Genomic DNA, 10,805 nt, shown 5'->3' with positions numbered 1-10,805 from the left:
CAAGGGACTCAGGGATAGGGATGGGGACAGGTCAGCCCAGGACACAGGAGCCAGGGATAGGGATAAGGGACAGGTTAGCCCAGGACACGGGGGATGGGGATGAGGGCAGGTCAGCCCAGGACACGGATGGGGACAGGGGACAGGCCGGTTCAGGATGCAGGGGATGGGGACCACGGCCGGGTCAGCCCAGGACAAGGGGAACAGGGATAGGGATGGGGACAGTTCAGTCCACGACACAGGAACTAGGATAGGGACAAGGGACTGGTCAGCCCAGGACACAGGGGATGGGGATGAGGGCAGGTCAACTCAGGACACGGATGGGGGCTGGGGACAGACTGGTTCAGAATGCAGGGGATGGGGACCGCAGCCAGGTCAAGCCCAGAACAAGGGGATCAGGTGGCCTACGCCCCCATCAACCCAGGACTCAGAGGTCAGGGTAACCTGGCACCCATCAGCCCAGGACTCAGGGGCCCTTGTGGCCTGAGCACCCATCAGCCTATGATGCAGGAGTTGGAATCACCTGGGGCCATTAGTCCAGGACACAGGTCAGAGTGACCTGGGGCTCTGTTAGTCCATGATGCAGGGGTTGGGGTGACCTCGGGGCCCATCAGCTCAGGATCTGGGGGTTGGGGTCGCCTAGGACCTTGTCAACCCTGCACATGGAGTTGGGGTGTCCTGGGGCTCTATCAAGTATTTCCTCAAGCCCTGTCAGACCCCTGGATATGGGGTCAGGGTCATCTCACCTTGTCAATCACGTGTACCTGGGTTTCAGGGTTCCCTCAGCCTTTATTGGCCCTCTGAGTCCCAGAGCCATGTCGGCTCTGGGCATGCTCTCTCCCCAATCCACGCTTAGTGCCCCAAACACAAAGACTCTCAAATACCCCATATACATTCTCTCATATTCTCCAAGCTGGGCCACTCCCTGGGCGTCTTTGGGATCCAATGCGTGGACAAGGGGCCCTCCCTCCCTGTCACTGACATCTGTTCAGAGTCCTCTGCACCTCCTACCCACACAGGTCTGTGGTGGCCCTGGTCTCCCTGTCACATCCCTGCCAGTCTTATCACTCTGAGCTCTGCATCCCTGGGTCAGTCCTGGGTCTGCAGTGACTCCCCTGTCCTGATTCTGTGTCTGGGCAGCCCCTCAGCCCATCCCAGGGCAACCACAGCCCTGAACTCTGCTCCTCCAGTCTATGTCTCCTGCCCAGGTGGCCCCTGGCTGCCAGACACCTCATGTCCTTCTAGAAAGCACTGACCCTAGGTAACCATGCTTCCTTGGCCCCTTCCTACCGGACCTGGTGACTACACCACCCCTACCCTCAGCCCCTCACCCTGAGGAGTCCTGGGCCCAAGCCAGGACCAGCTACTTGTCATGGTCCCTTCAGAGACAGCCACTGTCCCCTGGCAGCCCCTGGGAGGGGGCTGGGCACAGAGCTCTTGGTCAGAGCTGCCACCGGCGGGCCAGAGGCAGATCTTCTTACCCAGAGGTTGTTGTGGTGGCTCTATGGCCCTGGCCCTGGTGCAGGCCTAGCCAGAGGTTCCTCTGAGATCTTTGGTTGGAAAAGTCGGGTAGGGACACAGCACTGTTGTCAGGACCCTGGCTTCACATGCAGTGTCTGAGGGGTGAGGAATATCCTCACCTGCAGAAGTCACCATGGCTCTTGTAGGTGGAGGAGTTCCTGGTTGAGGCTGAGGGTGCTGGTGACCTGAGCCCATCCAAGAGACAGCCGCCCCAACAAGCTCAGCTGCCACTCCAGGGAGGGTGCAGAAAGATCAACTTGCCCCGAGGGAGACAGCCAGCCCTGGGCACTTGGCATAGCCAGCTCCTGGGAGAGCAGGGGAGATGGAACCGCGAGACCCTCCAGGGTTGTGCGACAAGGGCCCCAGTGGGCTTCCTGGCTGAGAGGACAGGCACTCCTGAGTTCAGAACCCTCCAAGCAGGCCTGGCTGCTCCACACACAAGCTCTGCATCTGCCTAGCATGGTGTGGCCTGCCCTGCGGGGTTCTGAAGGAGGTGTGCCATGGCCTTGCCTTCCAGGGCAGCGTAGGACATGGTGTGGGCTGGAGGGCCCTGTGGGGTTCCTGTTACATCCCCCAGGGTTCCCACGTCCCTGCACCCATTACTGGGCCTGCCCTGGGAGCCTCTCCTGCCCCTCACTCCACGTGTCCAGATGTCCCTCCTGTCCCCCACAGCACCCACTACAGCCCACAGGACGAGGTCTGTCTGTGTCCAGTTTTCTGTTGCTTAGGGGGATGGGGGAGGGCTAGCTACTGGCTTAGAGTTCCAGAGTTTGTTGATTTTAGGAAATCAGAATTCTGAAGGCCCTGGAGGTAGCCTCCAGGGTGTGTCTAGAGTGTGGTGGCTTGACCTGGGTTCTGGAAACAGGACGGTTTGAATTCTAGCTCCACCGTTCATAGCTCTGTGACCTTGAGCCAGTGGCATGGCCTCTCTGAGCCTTGGTCTCCTCCTATGAGACCAAGGTTTGCACTAAGCACTGTCTCCCTGAGGTCAGATGCATGTCCAGGGTCAGCAAGGCATGTGGCCATGGTCAAGGTGAGACCAGCAGAGCCTCTTGTTATAACACAGCTGCCAATGGGCACACTTGTCTCAGTCCCCAGTGTAGAGTAACACTAAGGTCCAGTCTGGTGTAGTGTTTTGTGCCAAGCGACTAAGTGAGTCGTGGGAACCCCTGTTTTGCCATGGAGCTTCCAGCATGGGGTCTGCTTCTGCCGTTAAGCTCTTGGTTACTTGACGCATGATCAGGCCATAGCCCTGGGCCTCCTCAGCAAGGCTGAGCAGTGTCCAGGAGCTCTACCAGCCATACCCTCCAAGGGGGGTGGGTGCTGCTCTGTCTCCATGGCCGTGGGAGTCCCCTTGGGCAGCACCAGCATGTGTCCTCTCCTGGTCAGGGCCAGAGCCCAGCATCTGGGGGCTCTGGGGCGGCTCCTCCGGCCTCTTCCCACTGCCCGTGGCTTCCGGCACTCCTGGACTGTGGCCACATCGCTCCAGGCTCCATGGGTGTTCTCTCATGTGTGTCTTCACGTGGCACCATCCTCCCATCCTTTCACGAGGACACCAGTCACCATATCAGGACTTGCCTGTGACCCAGGTTAAAAAAGTCCTCACTTTCAACAAAGGTTCCCTTCACAGGTGCCAGGCATAGGACCTCAGCATGTCTGTCAGGGACAGCTTAACCCCCAGTAGCCCTGGTCAGTGTCCAGTGCCAGGGTGGGAGGGGGTGTCTGCACAAGCGAACAACTCTGCAACTTGCAGGCGGATGCAGGGAACTGGTGGCCCTAAGCAGGAGCTGCATGCTGTTTTCTGGGAGCAAAGCCCATGTTCTGGAGGGCTCTGCTGTGGCACCTCCCAGGAAGGGCTTCATGTCGCCTGAGCCCTCACATCCATGCACCTGAGTCCCAAGCAGGTTAAACCAGCGTGGTCTGACCTCTGGCATTTCATTGTCAACCTGATTCGGTGTTTCTTGCCTTCCATTGACCACCCTGGTCTGCCTATGCCGGGCACCACTGTAGCTCCCTCAGACTCAAGCCAGAAAACACGGCCTGGAATGGGACCAGGTTCAAGTGAGCCCCAAGGAACCGGTGCTGGCACAGCTCTGCTGTAGCTGGCACTGGCTGGGTGCCTCTGCTGGGCAGCAGGGCCCTGGCCTCCCCCCAGGCAGAGGTCCATGCTCCCTCTTACCAGCCATGTCAACTTGGCTCTGTGCCTGAGTTTCCTCACCTGTAAACTGAGGGTAAGAACACAACTTGCCTCCCAGAACTGTGAAGACCGAGTTTGTTAAAATGCTCACAGAGAAGGAACAGCAGAGGAAACCACAGAGAAGAGAAAAGCCTACAGAAGCAGCTAGGGCTGAATGTTAAAGCTTGGTGGGAAGAGACACACCATCCCCACAGTGACCAGAGTATAGCAAGGAAGGGTTAAACCGGTGGCAGAGATCAGGAACCGCAGGACCCTGAGCTGGGCCACACAGGGTCTGCATGGGGCCTGGGCTATGACTGCCCAGGCGGGCCACCAAGGGGCCCCAGACTTCCGCAGACACCTCCGCGGGCCACAGATGATGCCCCAGGTATGTGGAGTTAATTGCCCGAGGGAAGGAGCTTCTGGAACGACTTGTGAGACTGGGCCCTGGGGCCTCTGGGCTTGCCCTGAGGGCAGAACACAGACATCTCTATGGGGACAGTCCCCCTAGTCCACTCAGGCTGCTTTTCTCCCTGCCCAGGCCTGCACCTGCAACCTGCACTGGGCATTGTCAGGTGGGCCCTACAGCCTCTCAGGACAACCTGGGCCTGCAGATGCGCCCTCAGAGCCAGCTGCCTCCCCCAACCCCACCCTCCACCATGGTCCCAAGTACTGTCCCCCATCCACTTCTCGCCTCCTCTGCAGCCAATCTGGCTGGTGCCCTGCCCCCTGGCACAAGCAGCTGGAGGTGCACAGCCCTCTGGGGATGGAGCAAGGGAGTATCTGTCTCCTGGGTCTTCTGTCTTCAGTTCTGGTTTGTATTCAACAAGCTCCTCCTGCCCTTGTCTTCGGAGGCCTACCTGACTCTAAACCCCTGACCTCAGCTGTCCACTGTTCCCAGGCCCCCTCACCATCCCTCCCTCTCAGTGCCATGTTCAGCGGGTCACATGAGGCACTCGACCTTTGCTGCACACTGGGCTTTGTACGCGCTTGCTGTTGGCTGTGGGCCCCATGGCATCCGAGCACGTTAGGCCGGAGGCTGTGCTGAGAGGCACCCAGGTTGGGTGTGTCAAGTGCATTTCAGGTAGTGTTATCAGGGCATGTCCCGTCGTGAGTCTAGGGGCATCTGTGAGGAGATGGGAATGTGAATTTTGGCATCAAGGTGACAGTCTTGGGACCACCCAGGACTACACAGGCAGTGTGACCCTGGGCAGGTGCCAAACCACTCCCAGGTCACATGTTCAGAAGCTGCAGGACTGGAGTTGACCTCCACCCTTTGCCTCTTCCAGGCCAGCGGTCAGTGGGGGGATCTTCCAGGCGAACTCTCACAGGCTGGAGGCCTGGGCGGCCTCCCTGAGGAGGCAGCATAGAAACCAAAACCCAAAGTCCAGAAAGAGGTAGTCCTGGGGGGACTAGAAAGGAATGTTCCAGACTGAGGCACAGGCCTGCGAAGGCCCTGGGGTACAAGGGTGTGTGACGGGGAGCACAGGGCCCAACCATGGCCTTGAGCAAGGGGCCGTGCTTCTGGCAGGGGCAGGCACCACCGATCGCAGGCAGGGCTGGGTGGGACAGGCCTACTGGAGCTGGTGAAATACCCAGCAGGTGTTGCCCGGGTATCCCCAGCAGGCAGGGTGGACTGGCCTGGCCTGTCTGAGAAGCCTGCTCCAGAGGGCCAGAGGGGATCGCAGTGCCTCCCAGACAGATGGGAACCTTGCGGTGGACACCCCAAGGCGGGAAGGGCACTCCCTCCTTAGGCCTCTTAGCCCATAGGTGTGGCTAGGCTGGGGCACAGCCCTTCCCAGCACCGCCGGCACCCGCCTGTGCTAAGGCCTCCTGTTGTCCCCGCAGGAGGCGAGGCACATCCCAGCGCTGCTCCCTGGAGTTTCTGGAAGACACCGTGGGATGTGCCTCTGTACAGAGGTATGTATCCCGTCCACCCCAGTGCCCTGCCCTGCCCTGCTCCACTGACCCCCCCAGGGCCCAGAGAGGTCCTGGAAGGGAAGGAGCAGCAGCCTGCTTCTCTACCTTGCAGAACCAAGCATACATCCGGGTCACCGAGGCACAAAGCCCTGAAAAAGACCCACTTCATCAAGAACATGCGGCAGTATGACACACGGAACAGCAGGTACTGTCGTCCCAGGCTCCTTGAAAAGCGACCCCCTCCTCCCCACACACCTGCCTTCGTCCTTGCCAGCCGGGCACCAGAAGGCCCTGGCATGTCTGCGGCGAACCCACATCCTCGGGACCCGGGCGGAGGGCCACGTGCAGACGCCAGCCCCCAGCAGAGGTGTTGACATGGAAGCAGGAGATGTAGCAACAGCCCAGCTGGGAGATGTCCCTGGAGGGCTCCGCTGTGTTGGGAGCACAGAGAGCAGGTTGAACTAAAGCCACCACCCGTCCCTCCTTGCCAGGCATACCCAGCCCCAAGGGTCCCAGCAAACCAGGCACTCACCAGCAGTGGCTATAGGTCTGAACGACCCTTCCTCCCTGTCAGTCTTGAGTATCGGTCTCGCACCCATCATCCCAGCCAGAGAACGGCAGAGCAGTTCCCCACTGCTGCGTTGGTGAGAAGGGCTGTGGCTCCTGCTTCAGGCTCCAGGCCCAGGTCCCGGCTGCTCGAGCACTGAGCAAGGAAACCTCCAGGCCAGGCTCGCTCTCATGTGGGTCTGGCACTTTCTGGTGGCACCAGGTCCTGCCCAGCTCCAGGCAGACCTCACCTCCCACCCCTCTGCCTTTGTGAAGCACAACCTTCCTGGGTGAGCCAAGACCCCTGCCTGTACCGGGGCCAGGGATAAGCCATCCTGTATGTGGCCCTCATGCCTGGCACATGCCCCCAGCCCCTCTGGGGACTCCATCCTGAAAGCCAGAACAGCCAGATCTGCTGACACTGGCCACCAGCTTCCTGGGCCCAAGTCCCCGGACAGCTCAGGCAGTTCCCACCCCTGAGCCTGGGAGCACGAAGTTTTCCATTGAGAATCCCATGGCCCTGGGAGCAGCACTGACCCGGCCCCCACCAGCTCCAGCCTTGGTCAGACCTTGCATCCTTCCATCCCCCACAGGATCGTGCTCATCTGCGCCAAGCGGTCCCTGTGCGCAGCCTTCTCGGTCCTGCCCTATGGAGAAGGCCTGCGGATCAGGTGAGTGGTCCTGAGGTAGTGAGAGCCCCATGGCCTCCCACGCATGAGCAAAGCCCCAGCCTCACCCAGCACAGAGGCCTCGCAAACGCCACACCCCAGGATAAGGCCGTGTCTTCTATGGGCCCCTGCAGGGCTCTCAAGGGCCAGCACAGCAGCCTCTGCCATAGCTCTTGGGTACCAAATGGCCATCTCAGGTCCTCAGGCCCCAGGAGGGGCCAGGGGGTCAACTCTGCCATCTATAGGTGGACTGCCGGGCTGCCCCCCCTTGTGTGGATGTGATATGCAGGACAGGCAGTCACATCCTGTACATAATTCAGGGACGGTGGAAATGGCTGTTGAGTGGGGATAGTATTATGTGATCCTGGCTTAAAAATAGCTGTGGAGAAGCCTCTGGCCTGGCATGGGAAGCTGTGGCTTTCAGATCCAAGCCAAGTGGCCGGGATGGGCGCCTGCAAGGTGGAGGCTTATGTGCATCCAGTAGGCTGGCTTGGGGTTCGGGGAAGGTGGGTGCTGCCCCTAGGGTAGGCATGTGTGTGTTTTGTTTTTATATTTTTAGAGGCAGGGTCTTGCTCTTTTGCCCAGGCTACAGTGGCACAATTATAGCTCACCACAGCCTCGACCTCTTGGGCTCAAGTTATCCTCCCACCTCAGCCTCTCAAGGAGCTAGGACTACAAATGCCACCACACCCAGGCTAGGTTTTTTTTTGTTTATTTGTTTGTTTTTGGTTTTTTTTGAGTCAGAGTCTCACTCTGTCACCCAGATTGGAGTGCAGTGGCCACTCCCGGCCACCGCAGCCTCGCCTGCTGGGCTCCGGCGATCCTTCCACCTCAGCCTTCCAAGTAGCTGGAATCACAGGCATGCGCTACCATGCCCGGCTGATTTTTTGATTTATTGTAGAGATGAGGTCTCGCTGCCCAGGTGGGTCTCGAACCCGCAGGCTCAGGCAATCCACTCACCTCAGCCTCCTAAGGCGCGGGATTACAGACTGAGCCACAAGCCCGGCTTTTTTTTCTTTCTTTTTTTTTTTTTTTAATAGGGACGGGTTCTCACTATGTTGCCCAGTCTGGTCTTGAACTCTTGGCTTCAAGCAATCCTCCCACCTTGGCCTCCCAAAGCACTGAGATTACATGCATGTCCCACCATGCCTGGCCCCCCAGGTGTTTTATTTATTTCTTTATTTTGAGTTGGAGTCTTACTCCGTAGCCCAGGCTGGAGTGCAGTGGCATGCTCACGGCCACCCCAGCATCGACCTGCTGGGCTCCGGCGATCCTTCTGCCTCAGCCTTCCAAGTAGCCAGAACTACAGGCGCACACTACCACACCCAGCTAATTTTTTATTTGTTGTAGAGATGAGGTTTCACCATGTTGCCCAGGCTGGTCTCAAACCCACGGGCTCAGGCAGTCCTCTCGCCTCAGCCTCCCAAAGTGCTGGGATTATAGGCTTAAGCCACTGCACCCGGCCTCCCCAGGTGTTTTAATGGTTGGTATCTGTTACGGGCAAGGGGGCTCAAAGGTGACGCTTATAGTGGAACTGCCCTTTGGTCACTCAGTACTGCCCTCCTGAGGACAAGGGGCTGTGCAGCTCCTGTTCCAGGACCACCTCTGCAGTGGCAGGTGGGCCACGTGACTGGAGCCCCAGTCCTGTGCAGGTGGCAGCCGCTACCCTCTGCATTGCAGTGACCTGCGAGTGGATAGCCAGAAGCAGAGGCACCCATCCGGCGGTGTCTCTGTGTCCTCCGAGATGGTCTTCGAGCTGGAAGGCGTTGAGCTGGGAGCAGACGGAAAGGCAAGTCCCAGGTGGCCAGGCCCAGTGCGGTGGAGCAGTGAGCAGCTGTGGCAGTGCCCATGCAGTGAGCCTAGACTCACTCAGTGGCAAGGGTGGGAGGGCGCAGACCATGTGGGCCTGGGAAAATGGCGCAGAGCAGTCAGCAGCTCTGGCAGCCTGACGCAGAAGTGGCCTGAGGCATGAGCCATATAACTGTCTCCAGCGCTGCCACCTCCTCGCAGGGCAGGCTCGCCATCCCTCCACCTACCTCCTGCTGGTGGTCTGAAGCCTGGGTCTTCAGAGGTGGGATAAAGCTACTGCAGATCTAGATGAAGCAGGGCTGAGGGTTACGTTCTTACATGAGTGGACAGCGTCAAGCCAAGGGCTCTTTCCTTCCTTTTGCACATAGGCCCATGTGCACACGTCTGGACCTCCCTGCTGTGGGCAAAGAAAGCAGGGCTGGCCTTAACCTCCTGGGCTTGGGTGGCAGAACTGATCCTGATGCCTTTGCTGTTCCAGGTCGTGTCTTATGCTAAGTTCCTGTACCCTACCAACGCCCTGGTCACACACAAGAGTGACAACCACAGCCTGTTGCCCACACCTCGGCCCAGCATCCCCCGGGCTCTTCCGGGGTCCAGACACAAACCTATCCCCACCAAGCCAGTGCCAACTGGCACAGAGCTAGGTAGGCTGTGTGCCTGAGCCCTGACACAGGATGGGTGGCCTTGTGCCTTTTCCTTTTTGGGTCTTACTCTGTCACTCAGGCTTACCATAGCCTCGACCTTCTGGGCTCAGGCAGTCCTTCCACCTCAGCCTCCTGAGTAGCTGAAACTACAGGCGTATACCACCAGACCCAACTAATTTTTTTTTTTCAATTTTTTATAGAGACAGGGTCCTGCTATGTTGCCCAGGTTGGTCTTGAACTCTGGGCTCAAGCTCTCTTCCCTTCTCAGCCTCCCAAAGTGCAAGGATTATGGGCATGAGCCACCATGCCTGGCCCCACCTGCCTTAAAATGTGGCACAAGATGTGTGACCTGTGTGCCTGAACCCTGGCTCAGGGACAGCAGCACCCACAGCCACGTTGGAGTCCACAGCCCTCTGTGCGGATGGCACCTGGGTCAGGTCGGGCAGCTCAGGGAGGAGTGTCCAGATAGAAGCCCGGGCTTAGTCGAGCCAGGTGGTGCAGAGGAGCCACGTGCGCAGGTGGCTGCAGGGAGGGCCCCTGCAGAACGTCTTTTCAGTCCCTGGGCCTTGGGTGGGAGCATGTGACTAGAGCCTCCCAGGCCCCAGGAACTTTGCCCTACACCCCACTACCCCTGTGGGCCAGCCTCCCCTCAAGGCTTCATGGGCTCTGCTGGAGGCCTTGGTGGCTTAGGAGGCCTCTGCCTGCAGGAAGTGATGTGGGGGACACCCTGGAGTACAACCCCAACCTCCTGGATGACCCACAGTGGCCCTGCGGCAAACACAAGCGTGTCCTCATCTTTGCATCATACATGGTGAGTGCCCCCACCCCCGCCAAGTGTAGCTTCCAGGGCACATGGGGCAGGCTGTGGGCCAGCACCCACCCAGGGTGATGTGCCCATGCCTGAAACAGCAGCAGCCCTGGGCTTGGGGCTAGGGCCACAGGGCGGCATGCAGGGTGGGCCACAGGCGGGGCAGCCCAGGTCTTCCTCACTGCGACCATGTGTTCTTATGGTTGTCCGGGTGCCTCTGAAGCTACATTGTGTTTGTGTTTACAAACCCTGGCCGGCCTGAGCACCTCGCTTTCTGCAGACCACAGTGATTGAGTATGTGAAGCCCTCAGACCTCAAGAAGGACATGAACGAGACCTTCAGGGAGAAGTTCCCGCACATTAAGCTGACACTGAGCAAGATCAGGAGGTGAGGAAAGCTGGTGACACCTTGGTTGCTCCCTGAGAGATCTTTCATGGTCTCTGACTGTCCTGTGAGGACAGTCAGCCTCTCCTCGCCACTTTCTGGTAGATTCTCTCAAGCCTGACCAACCCCATCACTGCCCCCTCCAAAGTATGACCAGGCCCCTGGAGGCAGCTCCCTCCCCCCACAGCCTCTCCTCTGCCTCCCTTTCCCCCTCCCACTTCCCCCCTCCTCCTCCTCATCTGCCAACCCCTCCAGCAGCTCAGGAGCTTTTTAAAGCTTCAAGTCAGCTGGGCTCGGTGGCTCAGCCTGTAATCCCGTGCTTTGGGAGGCCG

At 59.1% G+C, this 10,805-nt stretch overlaps 1 protein-coding gene across 1 annotated transcript in view; it reads left to right on the top strand.

Annotated features, from left to right (window-relative positions):
- The first annotated feature begins 5,540 nt into the window (after window positions 1-5,540).
- CABLES2 (Cdk5 and Abl enzyme substrate 2) overlaps window positions 5,541-10,805 on the top strand; it is a 7,342-nt gene continuing 2,077 nt past the window's right edge. Inside the window, exons 1-7 of the mRNA XM_021712014.1 lie at window positions 5,541-5,614; window positions 5,727-5,819; window positions 6,754-6,831; window positions 8,509-8,617; window positions 9,116-9,281; window positions 9,989-10,092; window positions 10,370-10,476. Of these exons, the coding sequence (XP_021567689.1) occupies window positions 5,791-5,819; window positions 6,754-6,831; window positions 8,509-8,617; window positions 9,116-9,281; window positions 9,989-10,092; window positions 10,370-10,476 (593 nt within the window). The 5' untranslated portion in view covers window positions 5,541-5,614; window positions 5,727-5,790. The remainder of the gene's footprint in view (window positions 5,615-5,726; window positions 5,820-6,753; window positions 6,832-8,508; window positions 8,618-9,115; window positions 9,282-9,988; window positions 10,093-10,369; window positions 10,477-10,805) is intronic.

The sequence above is a fragment of the Carlito syrichta genome, unplaced genomic scaffold (assembly GCF_000164805.1).
Source record: "Carlito syrichta isolate Samal-C Ts95f unplaced genomic scaffold, Tarsius_syrichta-2.0.1 Scaffold303013, whole genome shotgun sequence".
Taxonomy (NCBI): Eukaryota; Metazoa; Chordata; class Mammalia; order Primates; family Tarsiidae; genus Carlito; species Carlito syrichta.
Note: the sequence above shows the minus strand (reverse complement) of the source record. Positions and strands in the feature narration are given on the sequence as shown.